General features: G+C 45.9%; 2 protein-coding genes and 1 pseudogene across 3 annotated transcripts; all 3 read left to right on the top strand.

Annotated features, from left to right (window-relative positions):
* Window positions 1–3,568: 3,568 nt before the first annotated feature.
* Window positions 3,569–8,840, top strand: LOC123087943 (U-box domain-containing protein 35). Of its 2 annotated transcripts, none has more exons than XM_044510059.1 (9): window positions 3,569–3,752; window positions 3,957–4,224; window positions 4,753–4,874; window positions 4,982–5,103; window positions 5,414–5,607; window positions 5,805–6,118; window positions 6,271–6,372; window positions 6,457–6,879; window positions 7,627–8,840. In XM_044510059.1, exons 2-9 carry the CDS (start codon window positions 4,017–4,019, stop codon window positions 8,614–8,616), a joined length of 2,475 nt encoding a protein of 824 aa, XP_044365994.1. In that variant the 5' UTR covers window positions 3,569–3,752; window positions 3,957–4,016; the 3' UTR covers window positions 8,617–8,840. The 2 variants fall into 2 exon arrangements, with proteins under 2 accessions (XP_044365994.1, XP_044365993.1); XM_044510058.1 differs by having other exon boundaries at window positions 6,268–6,372.
* Window positions 8,841–9,650: 810 nt separating this feature from the next.
* On the top strand, window positions 9,651–14,118 carry LOC123084219 (G-type lectin S-receptor-like serine/threonine-protein kinase RKS1; annotated as a pseudogene).
* A 1,442-nt stretch (window positions 14,119–15,560) lies between these two features.
* Window positions 15,561–19,076, top strand: LOC123084218 (cysteine-rich receptor-like protein kinase 6). Its single transcript, XM_044505939.1, has 6 exons — window positions 15,561–16,467; window positions 17,532–17,686; window positions 17,911–17,966; window positions 18,341–18,466; window positions 18,560–18,710; window positions 18,792–19,076. The coding sequence occupies exons 1-6, from the start codon at window positions 15,561–15,563 to the stop codon at window positions 19,074–19,076; spliced, it is 1,680 nt and encodes a 559-aa protein (XP_044361874.1).
* The last annotated feature ends 1,370 nt before the right edge of the window (window positions 19,077–20,446 follow it).

Below are 20,446 nucleotides of genomic sequence, written 5' to 3'. Positions count from 1 at the left end.
TTCGTCCAGCCCTGGGAGAATCGTTAGGGAAATATTAGGCGTTTTCCTCAGAGTATACAAATAAAGGATACACCTTGCAAACATACAAAAACTTACCAAACTTGCGGGACGGGACAATTTGTGCTCGCGATCCTCGGTGGTGTCCGGCCACGACTTTCTGGGCTTGAATAGCACCTTCTAGATGTCTTCGTGCGTTGTGCCGAAGAACTCTATCAAGGTTTGGTGCTTGTCCGGATCAAACTCCCATAGGTCCGGCGTTGACATGGAAGGATCCGGCGAACTAGCATCACCTAGACCACATCGACAAGTTTGATATTCTTGTCCTCCATGCTCTTGATGCGCGTGTGGAGCGTCGTCAGCTCGTCTAACGAAGACCAGTCTAGGCCCTTTTCGGGCCAGGACGTGAGCCGCAATGGGGCTCCGGATCAAAATTCGGGGGCTGCGACCTAGTTGGTGTCGCGTGGCTTAGTGATGTAGAACCACTGTTGTTGCCACCCTTTGATGGACTCGTTGAAAGTACCTGATGGCCATTTGATGTTGGGCATCTTGCTCACCATGGCGCCTCCGCACTCGGCGTGTTCGCCGCCTACCACCTTCGGCTTCACGTTGAAGATCCTTAGCCACAATCCAAAGTGTGGAGGGATGCGGAGGAAGGCCTCACACACGATGATAAATGTTGAGATGTTGAGGAAGGAATTGGGGGGATAGATCATGGAAATCTATCCCGTAATAATACATAAGGCCGTGAACAAATGGGTGGAGGGGAAACCCCAGCCCGCGGACGAAGTGAGGGAGGAATACAACCCTCTCATGGGGTTCCGGAGTAGGGACGATCTGTCCCGCCGTCGGGAGACGGTGCGCGATCTTCTTGGCCAGGTATCTGGCCTCCCGGAGTTTCTTGATATCCTTCTCCTTGACGGAGGAGGCCATCCACTTGCCTTGCACTCCGGATCCGGACATGGTTGGAGTGCTTTTCGGGGCAGAAGATATGAAAGCTTGGGCGTTGGAGCTCGAGACTGGGGAAGCAGAAGAGAAGACGTGGGTGAAAGAGGGGAATCATTATACCTTTATAAAGGCAGTAAAAATCATGCGCCTCCCCACTCGCCCTAAAACTTGCTTATTCCCCAAGCGTCGTGCTGATGGCACGGTTGGGTTACACATACCCACATTGATGAGAATCCCGTGATAAGGTGACACGATCTCTGCTTTAACAAGACGTGCCAATGAAACCGCACCTCCAAATACGGAGGGGCAGGATAAAAATGGTTCGAATAAAGATCGGGCCCTGGTGTGATGTCACGCTGTGAGTTGTCAGCAGATTGGACTCGTGGGATATTGTACTATCTACAGTGGTATGTGGAATTTGTTTTGCAGAGCCGGACACGATTCTTATGTTCAAGATCTACTTTAAAGTATTCGGAGAAGGAACCCTCTTTGCAATGCCGAAGACAATCTGCGCGCCGGACTCATCGTCATTGAAGGCTGGTTCAGGGGCTACTGAGGGAGTCCTGGATTAAGGGGTCCTTGGATAGCCGGACTATATGCATGGGCCGGATTATTAGGCTATGAAGATACAAGATAGAAGACTGCATCCCGTGTCCGGATGGGACTCTCCTTTGCGTGGAAGGCAAGCGTGATTCGGATATGTAGATTCCTTTCTCTGTAACCGACTCTGTGTAACCCTAGCCCCCTCCGGTGTCTATATAAACCGGAGGGTTTAGTCCGTAGGATGACAACAATCATAATCATAGGCTAGCTTCTAGGGTTTAGCCATTACGATCTCGTGGTAGATCAACTCTTGTAATACTCATATTCATCAAGATCAATCAAGCAGGAAGTAGGGTATTACCTCCATAGAGAGGGCCTGAACCTGGGTAAACATTGTGTCCCCCGTCTTCTATTACCATTAGCCTTAGACGCACAGTTCGGGACCCCCTATCCGAGATCCACCGGTTTTGACACCGACAGGCACCTCGAACACGGGAGCAGAGCAACTTGTGCAAACTCAAAAAATAGCATATGGACAGCCTAGTATAAATCAGGAAGCAAGCCTAAGTATGACAACCTAGCAGCCAACCTAGTAATGCAGAACATGTGGACAGCCAACTAGTATATGGACAGCCAACTAGTAAAACTGATGCAGCCAACTAAGCAGTCAACTTGTGCAACTGAACAGTGTGTAGACACCCAACTAGCACAAACTGGTGCAACTGCGGAACATAAGGACGGCCAACTACCATATGAATGAAGCCAACTGGATAGAATTTTGTGCAACTAACAAAAAATCTCTACCTAAATTTCGACCAACTTGTGCAACTGAACAACATATGCAAACAACTCCAGAACATAAGGACAGCCAACCCCCAACTAAGCAGACTAATAGACAACCAACCTAGTACAAACAGGAAGCCAACTAAGCATGACAACTAATGCAAAGTGCAGAACATGTGAACAACCAACTAAAAAAAGGGATGCAACCAACTGGGTAGAATTTTGTGCAACTAAACCAAAAACTAGTTCAATCAGCCATTGCATTGCACACATCTAGGACATCATCTACCAACAACCAAAAACCGCAACAAGGACCAGAACATGGTATATGGACGTTATATTGGGCGCACATGTACCTCAACCCGCAAAAATCCCAAGCACCACTCGGCCATGACCAACAAAACACCCAGTAATGAATCCCCACCATCACTACCCCTTACAACCGCACAAAATTGAAGCAAGCACAGAAAGGGGCAGAAGAGGGACCCTATGCAGCCCGCCAGATCTGCCACCGTCAACCTGGCCACGGCCTCATCCCCGGCGACGAGACGGAGAGGGGAAGGACAACAGAAGGCCTCCGCGGACGTCTGCGTCGACCGCAAATCCCAACAACCACTCCACTGACACCAACACACCCTACCACCATGAATCCCCACCACCACTGTCCCTTGCTGCCGCACAAATCAAAGGACAGGAGAGTCCAACGGAAGCACACACGACACGTCTACACCAAATCGACCATACGAGGCAGTTGACGCAAATAGGAACCCTAGGAATCCCAGCCCGCCATTTCCGCCATCGACGACCTCGAAACGACCTAGACCCCCGGCGACGAGACAGAGAAAGGAGGGACGCGGGATGCAGTGGGTACCTGCAGCGCCGACGAGGGCCAGCAGCGAATCCCCCCGCGGAGATTTGGAGAGCAGCGGCGCGAGTCGCCGCGGAGCGAGAACGAGGGCAGAGGAGACGAGGAAGGAATGGGGAGGAACGGGAGAGAAAGGGGGGAGAAAGGCCGAGAACGGCTCGCGTTTCGAAACCGCCGCCCACTATCTCCCTCTAGTCGCTTACATGTGGGTCCTGCGCTGGGTCGAATGAGGACAAGTCGCCCACGACCGCACGGTGGGAGGAAACAGACCAGGCGACACCTGGCGCTCGCGCGATGCGATTGCGACGCGATCGAGCGGTCATGAGCTGGCCGCTCGTTTTGGTTAGATGGTGTGCGTGCACTTTGAAGGATTTAGGGTGAATCTTATAACCAAAGACACACCCAGACACCCTCCAACCTTTCCCGTTGCAATAATTTATCACTGTACGTTCCAACCAACTTAACCGGAGACGCCTCTGTCCATCTCGGCTCCCCTCTCAAGCCGAGCTCAGTCCCCACTCCACGTCCGCGTCTCCTGCTGACTCCTCACTCCTCCTCCTCCTCGCCTGGTTCCTCGGATCATCATCCTCACCCTCCCATCCATGGCTTCTCCAAGGTACGCACGCCCGGTCGATCCATCAGCGAATCTCCCTCCCGCCTCCTCCGCCCGGAGCACTAAGTTCAATCCGGCGCGAAGTTCTTGACTCCTCTGTCCCCTTCTCGCTGCTGCAGTTTATGTCCTTGTCATGTGATTTTCCTCGTGTCTCTGAGATTCCTCAGGAGCTGAATGTTTCTGATAATTGCTCTTGGGGCTCCGCAGGGCAGTGATTGATTGATTCATTGATTAGGAGGAGGGGGGAAGAAACAGATACAGAGGCGGATGTCGACGGAGATCGAGGAGGAGGACTCCGGCGAGACGGCGCCGGAGACGGAGGCCCCCGGCGTGAGCACGGTGGCCATCGCGGTGAGCGGGAGCAGGAGCAGCAGGCACGCGCTCAAGTGGGCCCTCGACAAGTTCGTGCCCGGCGGGCGGGTCCTCTTCCGGATCCTGCATGTCCGCCCGCCCATCACCATGGTGCCCACTCCAAGTCTGTCTTCTCTCTCATTCTTTTTTTTCGTTTCATCTCTGCCTCCTAGCAGTAAACTGTCTGAATTTACAGTTCTTGATGTCTGAACAAGATCTTTTTGACAGTTTTAATACGCCATGAACCTTTGGCTACTATGACTTCTAAAACAATTTCAGACTAGCATTTTTTATTTTTATTTTATTGTTCAATGACTGGCATTTCTATGCCAATTGGATAGGTTAGTTTTGGATAGGGCTAGCTTCATACTGTTAAATGTTAATCAGTCCAAATAATTGATCTTGATGTAGCAGCATCTTGAAGAAATTTTATGGTTACAGTGTCACAGGGTCACACCTATCAGAACACCAACTGCAGAGTGCAGAGTTTTGTCCTTAGGCGTACTGCATTATCGTTAGGTTGATGAATATGAACTTTTGTTGTTCTAAATGTGGGCAATTTGTGATTAAGGGTATACCTGCTGTTCTTTAGTCGTTGCCAATTATTCAGAACACTGACCTGACCTACCTGCTCTTCATCCTCTGATGGCAGTGGGCAATTACATCCCGGTCTCGCAAGTGCGCGACGACGTGGCATCGGCATACCGGGAAGAACTGGAATGGCAAGCAAGGAACATGTTGCTCCCTTACAAGAAGATGTGTGCTCAGAGACAGGTTGACCGGCTTGCACAATTGCCTGATTTACCATGCGATTTGCAGTTAGTAATAACTCATGAAATCTGATACAGATAGTGATATGTTTTACCCTGTTTGATCAACAGGTAGAAGCAGAAGCTGTTTTACTTGAATCTGATGACGTGCCTGCTGCTATAAGCGAGGAAATCGGCAAATTCAACATTGGCAAGCTGGTCTTGGGCTCTTCGTCCAGAAGCATATTCCGAAGGTACATTCTGATTGCTGTCGTTTCAGCATAAGAAAACTTTTAGGATGATTAGCTGGAGCACTGACAAATAGTCAGAAAAGCTTGAGCATTTGGTAGGATGATCATTGTCTCCTCATTTAATTCCCCAGCTACCAGCCTAACACTGAAGGTTGCACTGCAACTAGTACTTGATTGCAAGTTCAATATGGAAATTTGCAGAGAATTTAAGATGAACAATTCTTTATTATGAAAAAAAAGCATAGTACAACATATGATGAGAAATGCCTAGTACAATCCTAATCATGTGGTTATCATTGTTAACTACTTGCAGGAAGCTCAAAGGAAGCAAGACTGCAACCAAAATCTCCGAATGCATTCCAAGCTTCTGTACCGCATACGTGGTTTCAAAGGGCAAACTGTCATTCGTGCGCTCAGCTACATCTGATGCCTGCGAAACACCCAAGACCATATCTCTTTCAACCGTTTCTTCTCCTAGCTCCAGAAGCCTTTCCAGTGCGCCCTCAGGCAATACTCAAGTCTGCATTTGGTATTGGTTTCTGAATATGTGTTGGTTACACCTGTCAACTTATGATACAGAAAAAGTTGTTTCTTCGGAAAAAGTTAATCAATTGATTTTGGATCAGCAGCTTAACCTCAGTAGAAACACCAAACTTTCAGGAACATAAATGTATAAGTGGTGCTAACTATTCTGTCTACTGCAGAGTGTGCTGACAGAAATGGAGCAGCAGCTGTATTATTCCGCCAGTCTTCTCGGTCATCGCAACGTGATCACGCACTCGCAAACATAAACAGGAGAGCTAGCCCTTCAGGCAGTGGAGGCAGCGAGATCTCTTACCACGCTGACACAACCCTGATAACGAATTCACATTCGATCGCATCGGGAGCGCAGCTCAGTAGCAGCAGCAGTGGGGATTCAGTTTACAAGAGCTTCCGAAGAGATAGTTCCCCAGACATCCCTGACCTGCAGGCAGCAGTTTCAGAAATTGCAACAAACCTCAAGCATTCTCATGACCAGGTAGGAATTTACACTCTTTAAATAAAAACAGTATTCCCTTTGCTTCAGCAAAAACAAAAGATAATGGAAGAACTCGTCATACGACGCACACATCCAAAGTAACATATGTGTCCAAGTGAATGTGCAATTTATGAACTTTCTTTGCTAAGCAGGATGATCTGAAGCTTCAAATTGAGAGTATGAAGGTCAAACTGCGACATCTTCAGAAGCTTCACGAGTGTGCTCACACTGAACCGGTCGACTCCACTCAGAAAGTAAGGGTTTACTTCCAACTGATCTATAAAGTGTGTAATAACATGCAAAGTTTTAACCGTTTCTTGTTGAAATCTTGCTGTTAGTTACACAACAACTTGGGCATCCAGCGTGTCGAGCCCGAAATCAAGCTTCGAGAAATCGACCTGACAGAAGAAATGGTGAGGAGATTGCTAAGGCGAATGGAGAGAGAAGAAGAGGAGGTGGCCGAAAGAGAAGCTCAACCTATACAAACCTCTTCTGGACAGAAAGCAACAGAGGGTGATGGCGATCACCAAAATGCTGGAGAGATCAACACAGGACTGAAAAACGCCGGACGATGTTTAACCGAGTACAATAGGTACTCATGGGAGCATATCCAAGCGGCGACTTCATCGTTTTCAAGTGATCTTGTGATTGGTAAGGGGACATATGGAACAGTCTACAAGGCTAAGTTTCAGCATAGTGTTGCAGCAGTGAAAGTTTTGAACTCCCTTGAAGGTTTTGGAACTCAGCAGTTACAGCAGGAGGTACCGTATTTACTTGGAAAACAAAGAACTCTCCTTTATTAGCTGCTCATTACACCAAGCGTGACTTTTAGCAAACATAATTAGGAAACTTTAATACATTCCTGAGCTAATATTTAGCCATTACTTTTGGATGATCTAATGACTCATACCTACTATTAATAGGTGAGATCCTATAAATGAATATATAGGGCTAATAGTATGAACTTTGCATGTCACCGAAATGAGGAAGTAAATCATATTGTCATTAAAGTAAATAAGAGAAAATATAGTTATTTTAATTAATGCTACTCATATTTCTATCTGGCTAGGCTACACAATGAGGCCATGTTTCTTATTTTCAATTTGATTTAAATCTTGATTAAAATATTCATCCTTGACCTCGGACGGTGAGATCAAATATTCATCTTACATCTTAGAAGGTAAGAGAAGCATCTTAAAAGTGCTCAAGAAAATTAAATCCAAACAGACATCAGAGTTTGGTTAACACCAGACATACACCTATGACTTGTTTTTGTTTGTTGAATCCAAAAACAGAACAGAATTCCAATTCAGTATTTACAAATGAACTGTGACTAGAACATTTTAAGGATTTCATCAAATGAATTTGGCAAAAAATGGTTTTTTCATCAAAATCAAAGAGAATTCATATTCAGCTTTTAGAAATGGACTGTCACTGCAACATGTATCTGTATATTGAACTTTCGTTTTGCAAGTGCTCATCTCATCTTAAATCTATGCTGCATGCAGCTGGAGGTCCTAGGCAAGATCCGGCACCCTCACCTGCTACTGCTGCTGGGCGCGTGCCCGGAGCGCGGCTGCGTGGTGTACGAGTACATGGAGAGCGGCAGCCTGGATGACGCGCTCCACCACCGCCGGAACGGCACGCCGCCGCTCGCCTGGTACGACCGCGTCCGGGTCGCCTGGGAGGTGGCCACCGCCGTCGCCTTCCTCCACAGCGCCAGGCCAGACCCCATCATCCACCGTGACCTCAAGCCGGCCAACATCCTGCTCGACCGGAACCTCTCCAGCAAGGTCGGTGACGTCGGCCTCTCGACGGCGCTGCTCCACCACTCGGGTGCCGGAGGTGGAGGAGGCCAGCAGCAGTCCACGATGGTGAGGAACACGACGCCCGTGGGCACGTTCTGCTACATCGACCCGGAGTACCAGCGGACGGGCGCCGTGTCGGCCAAGTCAGACGTATACGCGCTCGGCGTGGTAGTGCTGCAGCTGCTCACGGGGCGGACGTCGCCGCTCGGGCTCGCCCACGCCGTGGAGACCGCACTGGAGGAAGACGGTGGTGACTCCTTCGCTGAGATGCTGGACGTGACCGCCGGGCAGTGGCCGCCAGAGGAGGCGCGAGAGCTGGCGGCGCTGGCTCTGCAGTGCGCGGAGATGCGGCGCAGGGACCGGCCTGGGCTGCGCGAGCACATCCTCCCGGCACTGGAGCGGATCAAGGACGTCGCTGCCAGAGCCGCCAGGGAGACGAAGGCCCTTCTCCTCCGGACAGCATCATCGTCAGCAGCCCCGGGCCACTTCCTCTGCCCCATTCTTCAGGAAATCATGGAGGACCCATGCGTCGCCGCCGATGGGTACACCTACGACCGGAAAGCGATCGAGACATGGGTGAGCATGAAGGACAAGTCGCCGATGACTAACCTCCGGCTGCTGAGCAAGAGCCTCATCCCCAACCATTCACTCCGGTCGGCCATCATGGACTGGAGCTCCAAGAACAGATGATGATGCACACAAAAGTAAATGTTAGATAGACCTTGTGCAGAAATAGTCTCGGGAAATATAGCTTTGTGTTGTGTTGTGTAGGTACACCGAAATGTGCATGTGATTCCTCAAAAGAATATCAAAATGTGAATAAACAAAAAAAATGCTCTTATCATTTGTTTTTATTTGCATTAAAATGGAAAACATCCCCCAGGGAAACCTACCATTCTCCTAAAAAGTAAAAACCGATTTATTTTCCTGAGGTGTAGCGTTTTGCAGACTTGTTGAGGATTACTGTAAGATATTTCAGCTATATATATCGAGGTGTGCATGTGATTCCTCACCATTTGGTTGCCAGCTTCTGTACATATTGTGCAGAAAAAGAAGAGGCCGTACTGTCCATTCATATATAGGACTAGAATTCTGACGTTATGAAAGCCGGCAACACGCTACATTTTCAGCTTTCAGCTTCGACCAACAGCATTATTGTTTCAGGGTCATTTTCACAGAGCTCGAGCTAAAGATACCTGGCAAAACTTAGTTAACAAACTCTGCTGCATGATATAATTCAGCCAAGTTTACCTACTTCAGGTTTTCAGTGTCTTGACAAATTCCAGCACCACACAAGCTTACGAGAATTTCCAAAGCGTTTCGGTATAAGAAATCTTTCTGGGTCAAGCTTCTAACAGATAGTCCATAGCCTTACCGAACTGTCGTAATCATCTTCGACTCCGCACCTCTCTCAAGGTCGCATGAAGACCTCTTCTCCTTTGACTGAAACACTGAAGCTGGATCAGTTAATTCTCTACATTTTGTTCTCCCCTTGTCTTGCATAATCCAACTAATTTGATTACACAAGTTAATGCCTGGACGGCTGCAGTATTGAATTCTACGCTGTTTGATTGGACGGCCTGCAAGCTGATGTTATTAGTACTTATTAAACTCTAATGAGAAAGCAGTCAGACCATATAAGCTGGTAAGTTTTCCAAATGATACTTATAACTAGGAAGCTCCTGCAGAGGGCGAGCTGAGTCACCTTTAGGTTAGCCAGAGCCATGATCATCCTCTTACTACTCATTCTCAGCTTCAAGCCATTGGTCACCGCCGCCGATCCACTGGTGTGCCGCTGCGACTCCGATTTCGGCATCAAAGGTAGTACCTACCAAGCTAACATTGACCTCCTATCTGCTGCACTAGCAACGAGTGCCTCATCCACACAAACTATCGTTGCCAAGGGCTTCGCCGGAACCAAACAAGACCGCATTTATGGCACCGCACAGTGCCACGGTGATGCCATCACATCTGCCTGCCTCAGCTGCATCACCACAGCATTCCAGGACATTAGGTGGCTGTGCATACTCCAAACGGCCACAGCTGTCTTGTATGAGGACTGCATCGTCCACATCTCCCAGGAAGACCTTATCTACGACTCCAGTGATACGCTGAAAAGGTTACTGGTCTTCACGAACACAACGGAACGCACTGTGAGTCCCAGCATTCACTTGGAGGCGACTCTTATGTACACCAGCCCCCAGATTGATGGCAACATCAAGGTGCTGCTCCAAGAGACAGCCAAACAGGCAGCCTACAACTCCACAATGATGTACGCCACCAGCCGCCTGGATGTCTTTAAGCCGGTGGTTGTCATGCCCAGACAGAAACACAAGAGTAAGCAAGACAATATGTTAATTTCTTTCCCCCAAATTAGGTGGTCTTACCTTTTTGTTGTTCTAAAGAGAAATTCCGCTACCTCTTTATATCTGTTCTGTTTCTATTCATATTATTCCTATCAACATCTTTATTACACTAAAATTGAACAGTTCAGCATCCTTATAATGCCAAGTGGTCTTTTGAATCGTGCCTATATCAGACTCAAGCATCGAGTGGAATGAAATTATGGAACTTATACAAGATCGTAGTTGCCAAAACTTTCAGTGTGTGAATGATTTGGATTCTGCAACTGTTGCTGAAATAAAAGAAAAGGTCCAGTTGATAAGTAGGTTAGTAGGAAGAGTAAATGGGACTCTATACATATGAGTTATGGGTACCACCTTCTGATATAGATCTAGTGATCACAAACCAATTTTGATCATTTTGGAAGACATAAGTAATTCATCTGGGTGCCTGATACACATTGATCAACATTTCAATTCAACAACCTTAGATTATATATCATATGTTGAAATATTCCTTGCATAAAGAAAAAGGTCCACTTTCCAACCATAAACTAGTGAAAAAGTTCAAATTTCAACCTTGAGCTGCAAAACCAGTTGTTTCCAACCTTAAACTGTTGAATCCATTTAATAACCCCATTAGCCCTATTCCAAGTGGTTTTGAGCTGACTCAGAAGACACAGGCCGTACGCGTCAGTAAATTGTCATCTTGGTAGGCTGAGTAAGAAATAAAAATCAAAAGTGAAACTTAAATAAATTGCATAATACACCCCCCCCCCCCCGGGGGGGGGGGGTTCCGAATTATAAGATGTTTTAACTTTTTTCTGAATCGGATGTTTATAGACACGTTTTGGTGTGTTTGTTCACTCATTGCAGCCCATATGCAGTCCATATACTGAAATATCCAAAACGTTTTATAATTCAGAATAGAGGTGATACTTTGGAAAATTATTTGTGTTACTAGATGTCCCGTCCATTTTATTTTCCCTGATTTTTCTGTATTTTTCCGAAGTTTCCAAAATATTTCCTATTTTTATTTATTTTCATTAATTTGATTTTATTCTTTACTTAAGCTGCTAACATAGGAAGGTGCTGGAATGTATAAAGTGATGCTATATGTCTACCACGTGTCATCCAAGTGAACGGGTTCAATCATTCAAGGTCAAAAACAACTGGTTTCAGATTTTTAAGTTGAAAAGTAAACTTTTGCAATGTTACATTAATTACATTATATTATATGTTCAAATATTCCTCAAACGTAAACACCAAAGTTTATTGTGCAATCATATTTTGAATGGACTAATCAACTAAGCACCTCCGTTTGTGTGAAATCTTCCATTTTTTAGGGCATATAATAAAGGTTTTGGTCATTACAACTGTTGTGCTTCTACTAGCATTCTTTTTCTCCTTCATCGCTTGGTTTGGACTGGTCAAAAGGCACATAAAAGGTTAGTTGCGGAAATGCTACTACTGTACTCACAAATCTCTTAGGCTGTGGATCTAAGAAAAAATCTCTTAGGCTGTTTAGATTCATATATATATATATATATATATATATATATATATATATATATATATATATATATATATATATATATATATATATATATATATATACATATATATATATTCTGCATCAGAATTTCCGGAAAGGGTTACACAATCTCTGAATTTTGAATTTACGTTAAGTGAGCCCACAGGAAGGTGAAGAACTAGTCTGGGGAACTGGGAGGAGTTCAGAGTTCAAGCTTTTTGACTTCACACAAGTATCAGATGCTACAAGTAACTTCTCAGATGAAAATAAATTGGGGCAAGGTGGCTTTGGCCCAGTATACAAGGTAAATGAACACATTTATGTAGGTACACAAAGAGAACAAAATGAAACCTAGTTTGCATCAAGAGCTAAATTTGTACGATCTCGTAGATTACGTGCATGCACTTTAAGTTTACTCACAAGCATGGGGGTCCGAAGATAAGTATAGAAACTTTTATTTCGCAAGATGATATCACTAATTAAGCTCTTTTAAAGCTCCACAGGGCCAGCTTCCGAAAGGTTTGGAGATAGCAATTAAGAGACTTGCTTCAAACTCTGGCCAAGGTTTCACTGAGTTCAAAAACAAAGTCCAACTCATAGCCAAGCTCCAGCACACAAATTTGGTTAGGCTGTTGGGATGTTGCTCGCAAGGAGAGGAGAAAATATTGATCTATGAATATTTGCCAAATAAAAGCTTGGACTCCTTTATCTTTGGTAATTGGTATTACTTCTTGTAGTTTGCAGTTACAGATTATGGGTTACCCCCCCCCCCCCCCCCCCCCACTCTAATATACATATATTGTTAACTCATGTGCAGATGAAACTAAAAGGGTTTTATTAAAATGGAATAAAAGAAAATTGATTATTGAAGGGATAGCACAAGGACTTCTATATTTGCATAAACACTCTCGGTTACGTGTCATACATAGGGATCTTAAAGCAAGCAACATTCTTTTGGACAGTGAAATGAATCCCAAAATATCAAATTTTGGGCTTGCAAAAATATTCAGCTCAAATGATACTGAAGGAAACACAAAAAGGATTGCTGGAGCATAGTAAGCTCTTCCTTAAGTCCATACTACTAAAAGTTAACCAAATACCAGATAGAAGTATAATTTCCTCTGTATCTTCACAGTGGGTATATGGCTCCCGAGTATGCTTCCGAGGGTCTCTTCTCGATCAAATCTGATGTATTCAGCTTTGGTGTGCTAATTCTTGAGATCATCCATGGAAAAAGGAACCCATGTTTCCATCAATTTGGGGACTTCTTCAACCTTTCTTGGATATGTAAGTATTTTCTATACTCAATATGTAAAATTACTTTTGTTCATCTGATGATCTTTTATGTAATACGTGTCTAAACTCTTGCTAGGCATGGAAGTTGTGGAAAGAGGAAAGATGGCTTGAGTTCGTCGACGAATCAATAGTTTCAGAGTCACATGCATCAGAGATAATGAGGTGTATCAACATCGCATTGCTGTGTGTGCAAGAGAATGCAGCTGACAGACCCACCACGACAAGCATGGTTGCAATGCTAAGCAGCAAAAGTATGACCCTGCCTGAACCTAAGCATCCGGCATATTTCCACATAAGGGTAACGGAGGAAGAGCCACCTAGTGCTAATGATGTGACGATGTCTGCTCTACAGGGCAGATAGTATCATTCTGTATGATGTGGTTTTGCAATGTCGCTTTGATGAGGGGGACTCCTTCTGTTGTAACACTAAATTTCTGACAGAAACACACACATATCTTTGGTTAAGACTGTCATGAAAGGAAGACAGTCTACTCAACATGGAAATGGGTGAAGTTCCTAGGCCGCTTGGGGGCGCTGGGGAGCTCCACCACCTCCTTGCCTTTCTCTTTTACCAACACCAATTGCTTGCCCTTGGCGATCTCTGAAGGAGCATTCTCGATCTGCATGATGATCAACAACATGAAAAGATGTCAATGAACAACACAAATGCAACACACCGTAGCTGCTGATCAGTATTGACTAGGTACGAACGAGTGGATCTTCATAATTATGAACACACCACAAGCGGTTCTAACAGCAAACTAAATGCAACACACCATTGCTCCTAAACAACATCCTCGCAGTTTGGAGGTCCTTAGCCTTGTTGTCGTCCACCACCAGCACTTCGTGGTCATCCTACAGCGCCACCACGACAATCGGTTGGGCATGAAGAGGCTTGACGAGCATGTACTTTGCCCATCTGGCCCTCTGAACAGGCTCATCAGGCCTCCTCATGCTCAACCGGCCGTCGCAGTGGTGCTGGATCCTGACCACGACGCGCTGGTGGTGGACGACAACTAGGCTACGGGCCTCCAAGCGCCTCCATTGGTCGCCATGGTCAAGGTTGATTTACCCCATCCCCCAACCCCCTTGTACTCAAAATCACAGTATGAACCCTAAAGTCCAATGCTCGAAATCCAATCCCCCCCCCCCCCCCCCCCCCCCGGTATTAAAACCAACCCATAATGCTCGAATCGATTGCGGAAATCCAATCTAAAGCGTGAATCAAATGCAGGAAATCAAAAGATAGGAGAAAGGGCTTATCGCCATTGCCGAGCTACTGGTGCAGTGCTGAAGACGGTGGTTGACGCCAGTGCTCACCTAGCAGTTCGTCGCTCCGCTGCTAACCGCCGCCGGTGTGAGAGTGGGGATAGGGGAGAGAGAGCGGTGAGGGAAGGTGAGGGTAATTTATGTCGCGGCTACGGGAAACAACGCGGCATCTCGAGACCGCTTCCTCGCATGCAACCGCCGCCGCCCATGTGCCTCGAGTTGCACCGCTTGGCCCTAGCTGTGAAAAACGGTTGTTTCGGTCGTCCCCCTTGAGCCAGACCCAGAGATGCTTTAAGATTCATGCAGGCGAGCATTTTGATGCTACCCAGCCAACCAAACGGGCCAAATCCTTCGCGCACGGGCCTAGTTGGGGTGGATGCGGGCAACCAAACGTGTTCTTTTACCATTTGGTTACCTGCTTCTCCGCACATATATTGTGCAGAAAAAGAACAGTCCATGCTGGCCAGTGGAGAATGGCAAATAGGAGTGGAATTTTGACGTTATGAAAACCGGCAACAGGGTAAACAGGATATTGCAGATCTATTTTCAGCTTCGACCAACACCTAATCTTTTGGGACATTGTCAATGGCCTCAGGCCCTCAGCTTCCCTACAGAAAAAAAAACACCCATGGCACTTTTGTTTCAAGGTCATTTACAGAGTGGAGTAGGAACACACGGCGTCGAAACTTAGTTTACAAACTCTTGAGATGTCGAACTTGGTTTACAAACAACACTACATGACAGAAAAAAAATTCAACCGAGTTTACATACTTGAGATGTTCAATGTCTTACAAATGCCAGCATTACAGGAGCTTACATAATTTTCAACACATTTCGATACTCTTCAATATCTTGACCTTCGACTTCGCTGCTCGTTCAAGGCCACACTAAGAAGACCTCTTCTCCTTTCACTGCCGCACTGAATGTGGATTTGTTCCGTTCTACATTTTGTTATTTCCCCTGTCTTGCATCACTTGTACTACAACCAATTTGATTATGCAGGATGGTGCCTGGACGGCAGCAGTATTGTATTCCATGTAATTTGATTGCTCGGCCTGCACTATGATATTTATTAGTTAATCGCTAATCAAGTAAGCAGTCAAACCATAAGCCGGACAAGCTTTCCAAATGATGCTGATAATTAGGAGCTGCTGCAGAAGTTGGGCTGTATTACCTTTTGCTTAGCCAGAGCCATGATCATCGTCTTCCTGCTCATTCTCGGCTTTAAGCCATTCGTCACGGCCAGCAAACCACTAGCGCAGTTCTGCGACGATAGTATCTCCAACATGAACGATAGCACCTACCAGGCCAACCTTAAACTCCTATCCACCAAGCTATCCAGGAGTGCCTCATTCAAACAAACCCTCCTCGCCAAGGGCTTTGTCAGAACCGACCAAGATCGCATATACGGTGTCGCTGTATGCCGTGGCGACATCGCGTACAACAACCCTATCTGCACCAGCTGCATCACCACAGCATTCCATGATGCGTGGCGGCTGTGCGGACCCTACGACATGCATGTCTTGTATGAGTACTGCATCGTCCACATCTCCGCCACGGACCTTACCTACGACTCCAGTGCTGTGCTAAACAGCTTGATGATCTTTATGGACAGCGTGCAAGGCTATACGGGTTCCAGCATTTCGACCAAGTATGGTGCCTACACCGGTGTCAGCATCAATGACAACATCATGGTGCTGATTCAAGAGACGGCCAAACAAGTGGTGTACAACTCGACGATGAGGTATGCCACTGGCCGCATGGATTTGAACAACACAATCCCGTTGCTCTACTCTTTAGCGCAGTGTAACCTGGACCTGCCACCAAATGACTGCTGGGATTGCCTCAACAATATCAGGAGCACAGCAAAGAATTTCTCCTACCTGCAACGTGGTGAATGGATTGCTAGTGTGTGGTGTAATTTATGGTACGACACGTATCAGTTCTACGAGGGCCAGCCAATGAAGCAGATCACCTGGTCAGATTCTGTAGATCCAACAACAAACATGGTAGCACCCCAGCCGGCGCCAGGGCCAGTTGGTGTTCCGAGGCAGAAAGACAAGAATAAGGCAGTTGCTGTGCCCAGCAGGAAACTCCCAAGTAAGCAAGGGAATAAGTTTTTCCTTTCACCGAAACTAGGTCATCTCCTTTTTGTTGTTATAAAAGAGCATTTGCGCTATATCTATCTATATATCTATTTTTTTTTCTATTTACATTTTTCCTATGATCTTATCACATCTTTATGGTGCCAAAATTAACTATTGTGCAGCATTCTTACAGTGCCAGGTCACCTTTCAAATGGTACCTATCAGATCAAGCATCGAGTTAAAAGAAATGATTACACTTAGTGGGACTAAAATTCTAATGGTATAGAGATAAAATTAATTTCTAATGATATAAGAAATAAAATTTTATACGAAACAATGATATTCATATACGCTATTAAACCATCAACCATGCATCTTATTCCATCCATTGGAATTCTACAACTCATGCTGGAATTAAGGAAAAAGGTCCAGTTGAGAGTAGGTTAGTGTAGGAAGAGTGGGCAGCTTGTATAAATATGAGTTGTGCATACAGAGCACCTTCAGATATATATATCTAATGGCCATAAATTAATTTTGATGACTATGAAGGACATAATTAATTCATCTGGCTGACTGCTAGACGTTGATCAATGCTTCAGTTTAACAAACTTACATACAATGCAACCTTAGATTACATTACAGTTATATGTCAGAATATTCCTCAAAATATAATGAAATAAGTCCGCTTTCAACCCACTTTTCAACCTTGGGCTTCGAAACAGTTTGTTTTCATCCTTGAGCTCCAAAACCATTTGTTTTCAACCTTGAACTGTTGAATCCATTTACTACTGTGTAATTATATGTGTAGAATTGTCTAATGAACTAACCACCTATCTTTGTGTGAAATCTTACATTTATTAGGTCATGTAACAAAGGTTTTGGTCATTACCTGTACTGTGCTTCCACTAGCATCATTTCTCTGCTTTGTGATTTGGTTTGGATGGACCAGAAGGCATGCAACAGGTCAGTTACAGCAATGCTACTGTGCTCACACACCTCTGAGGCCATTTAGATTCATACATACTTTGAATCAGCACTGCCTGAAAGGAATACATAAACTCTGATTTCTGAATCTAGGTAAAGTGAGCTCACAGGAAGATGAAGAACTAGTCTGGGGAATAGGAAGAAGTTCAGAGTTCACGTTTTTTGACTTTTCACAAGTATCAGATGCAACAAGTAACTTCTCAGATGAAAATAAATTGGGACAAGGTGGTTTTGGCCCAGTATACAAGGTAAGAACACATTTATGCACGTAGACAAAGAGAAGAAGAAACCTAGTTTGCATCAATAGCTAGAATTGTACGACGCAGTTGATTTTATTTTATACATGTACCTTTGACTTTACCCACAAACCTGTGCGGGCGGGTGGGGGGGGGGGGGGGGGGGTGCTCCGAAGATTTAAGGCTTTTATTTTGTGAGATGATATCACTGATCGAACTCTTTTAAACCTCCACAGGGTCAGCTACCGAAAGGATCGGAGGTAGCAATTAAGAGACTAGCTTCACAGTCAGGGCAAGGTTTCACCGAGTTCAAAAATGAAGTCCAACTCATAGCTAAGCTCCAGCACACCAATTTGGTTAGACTCTTGGGATGTTGCTCTCAAGGAGAGGAGAAAATATTGATATATGAATATTTGCCAAATAAAAGCTTGGACTTCTTTATCTTTGGTATTACTTCTTGAGCTTCCTGTTACAGATTATGGGTTAACTCTGTCTACTAAAGCTATCACCCCTCCTCCCCCTCTAATATACATATATCATTAACTTGTGTGCAGATGAAACTAAAAAGGCTTTATTAAAATGGGACAAAAGAAAAGCGATTATCGAAGGGATAGCACAAGGACTTCTATATCTGCATAAGCACTCTCGGTTACGTGTCATACATAGGGATCTTAAAGCAAGCAACATTCTTTTGGACAGTGAAATGAATCCTAAAATATCAGATTTTGGGCTTGCAAAAATATTCAGCTCAAATGATACTGAAGGGAACACAAAAAGGATTGCTGGGACATAGTAAGCTCTTCTTACAAATTAGTCCATCCTGCACAAGTCAGCCAGATACAGAAAACTGAAATAGATGTTTATTTTTTTTTCCTATATTTGCAGTGGGTATATGGCTCCTGAGTATGCTTCAGAGGGTCTCTTCTCGATCAAATCTGATGTATTCAGCTTTGGTGTGCTGATTCTCGAGATCATCAATGGAAAAAGAAACTCATGTTTCCATCAAAATGGGGACTTCTTCAATCTTCTCGGATATGTAAGTACTTTTTGTATCCAATTTTTAAAATTATTTGATTATCTAAAAGCCTTATTTAATATGTCTCTATGATCTTCCTAGGCATGGAAGTTGTGGAAAGAGGAAAGATGGCTGGAGTTCGTCGATGAATCAATAGTTTCAGAGTCTGACGTGTTAGAGACAATGAGGTGTATCAACATCGCATTGCTGTGTGTGCAAGAGAATGCAGCTGATAGACCCAGCACAACAAGTTTGGTTGCAATGCTAAGCAGTGAAAGTATGACCCTGCCTGAACCTAAGCATCCGGCGTATTTCCACATAAGGGTAACGGAGGAAGAGCCACCTAGTGCTAATGATGTGACGATGTCTGCTCTACAGGGCAGATAGTATCATTCTGTATGATGTGGTTTTGCAATGTCGCTTTGCTGAGGGGGACTCCTTCTGTTGTAACACTAAATTTCTGACAGAAGCGTTTGTACAAATAAAGGGGGATGTGCAGTAGGTTCAGATTATTCATCCAACCACGGAAGCGTTTGTACTGAACTGAAACCATAAGCATAAGCATCCACAGAGCAGAGCAAAGGGCTATCTGTACTGAATCCTTTTTTGACAGGTACTATTTTGTACTGGATCGATTCAACGCAGTAGTCCCAACAATGACAATAAAAAGGTCCCCGGAGCTAACCTGGATTGATGGGTCGATTGGATTAAGCGGAATCGCGGGCACCTTCGGAGGAGGAGGCGGGGAAGACGCGAGATGCCGCGCCGCCGCCTCGATCTCGGCACCGCGTCGGCCTCCCAGGGCCGTCGCCGACCACCACCAGATCCATACCGGGGCAGCCGCCGGAGGTCGCTGCGGCAGCGCTACGCTGGTCACAGCGCTCGTGCCCGCTGCCGCTTGGGTGGAACGAGCGAGGGACTGAAGAGAGAGCGCCGCTGGGATGGACCGCGGACAGGCGGGTGCCGGGCGCCGTCCCGCCTAGGAAAACGAAAGTCTGAAGTGCACTTTGCACCATGAGAAAAAAGTAACTTGGGGTGCCTTTGATAGCCCGCATACACCTCGCTCAGGCCCGTGCCGAAAGAAAATAGTTCATTTGGCAATGGGCGTGTTTGGTTGCCCGTATCGAGCCTAACCAGGCCCGCGCAGGAAGGGAGAGGCATGTTTGGTTGCTTGGTTTCACTGTTGGGTCTGCACTGCACGCTTCTTAAAGCAGCCCACAGGCCGGCTTGCTGGAAACGCTTGGATTGGCAGTTTCTCGCGAGCCAGACTGAGTGCGGCGCGAGGTCGCACGGGCGGGTGCGAGGCGAGGTCGAGGGGGATGGCGGGAGATGGAAATCTGGCGCGCCGTCCCGGTGCCAAATCTAGCCTCACCCCCCATTCTTCCCTACTGCCTCACCACCGGCGACGGCTGCAATTTCAGATCTGCGCTAGAGGGGGCGGCGGCAGCGGAAGAGGCGGCGGCGTTTGCGGCAGATCTGGTGCTCCCCTTGCTGTTGGCCATCGTCTGGTCGACCTTGTATGTGCCATGGCTCCCCCTAAGCCGTCCTCGTCTCCGATGCCGGTAAGCAGCACCCCTCCCCCCTTTGTTAGCTCAGTGCTTAGGCCGTTAGGCTAGGTGTAGGATCGATTTCCCACTGAACGAATCGTCGATGTCGACTAGGTTATGGACGCACGGATGAGGCTGATAATTCAGGCAGTAGCACTGATTAGTGTGATTCAGGCATGGGTCATGTTCATGCACCATAGAGCTGTTCGT

This window comes from Triticum aestivum, chromosome 4A (assembly GCF_018294505.1).
Source record: "Triticum aestivum cultivar Chinese Spring chromosome 4A, IWGSC CS RefSeq v2.1, whole genome shotgun sequence".
Lineage (NCBI taxonomy): Eukaryota > Viridiplantae > Streptophyta > Magnoliopsida > Poales > Poaceae > Triticum > Triticum aestivum.
The sequence above is the reverse complement of the archived record's forward strand: the minus strand, read 5'-3'. Positions and strand labels throughout refer to the sequence as shown.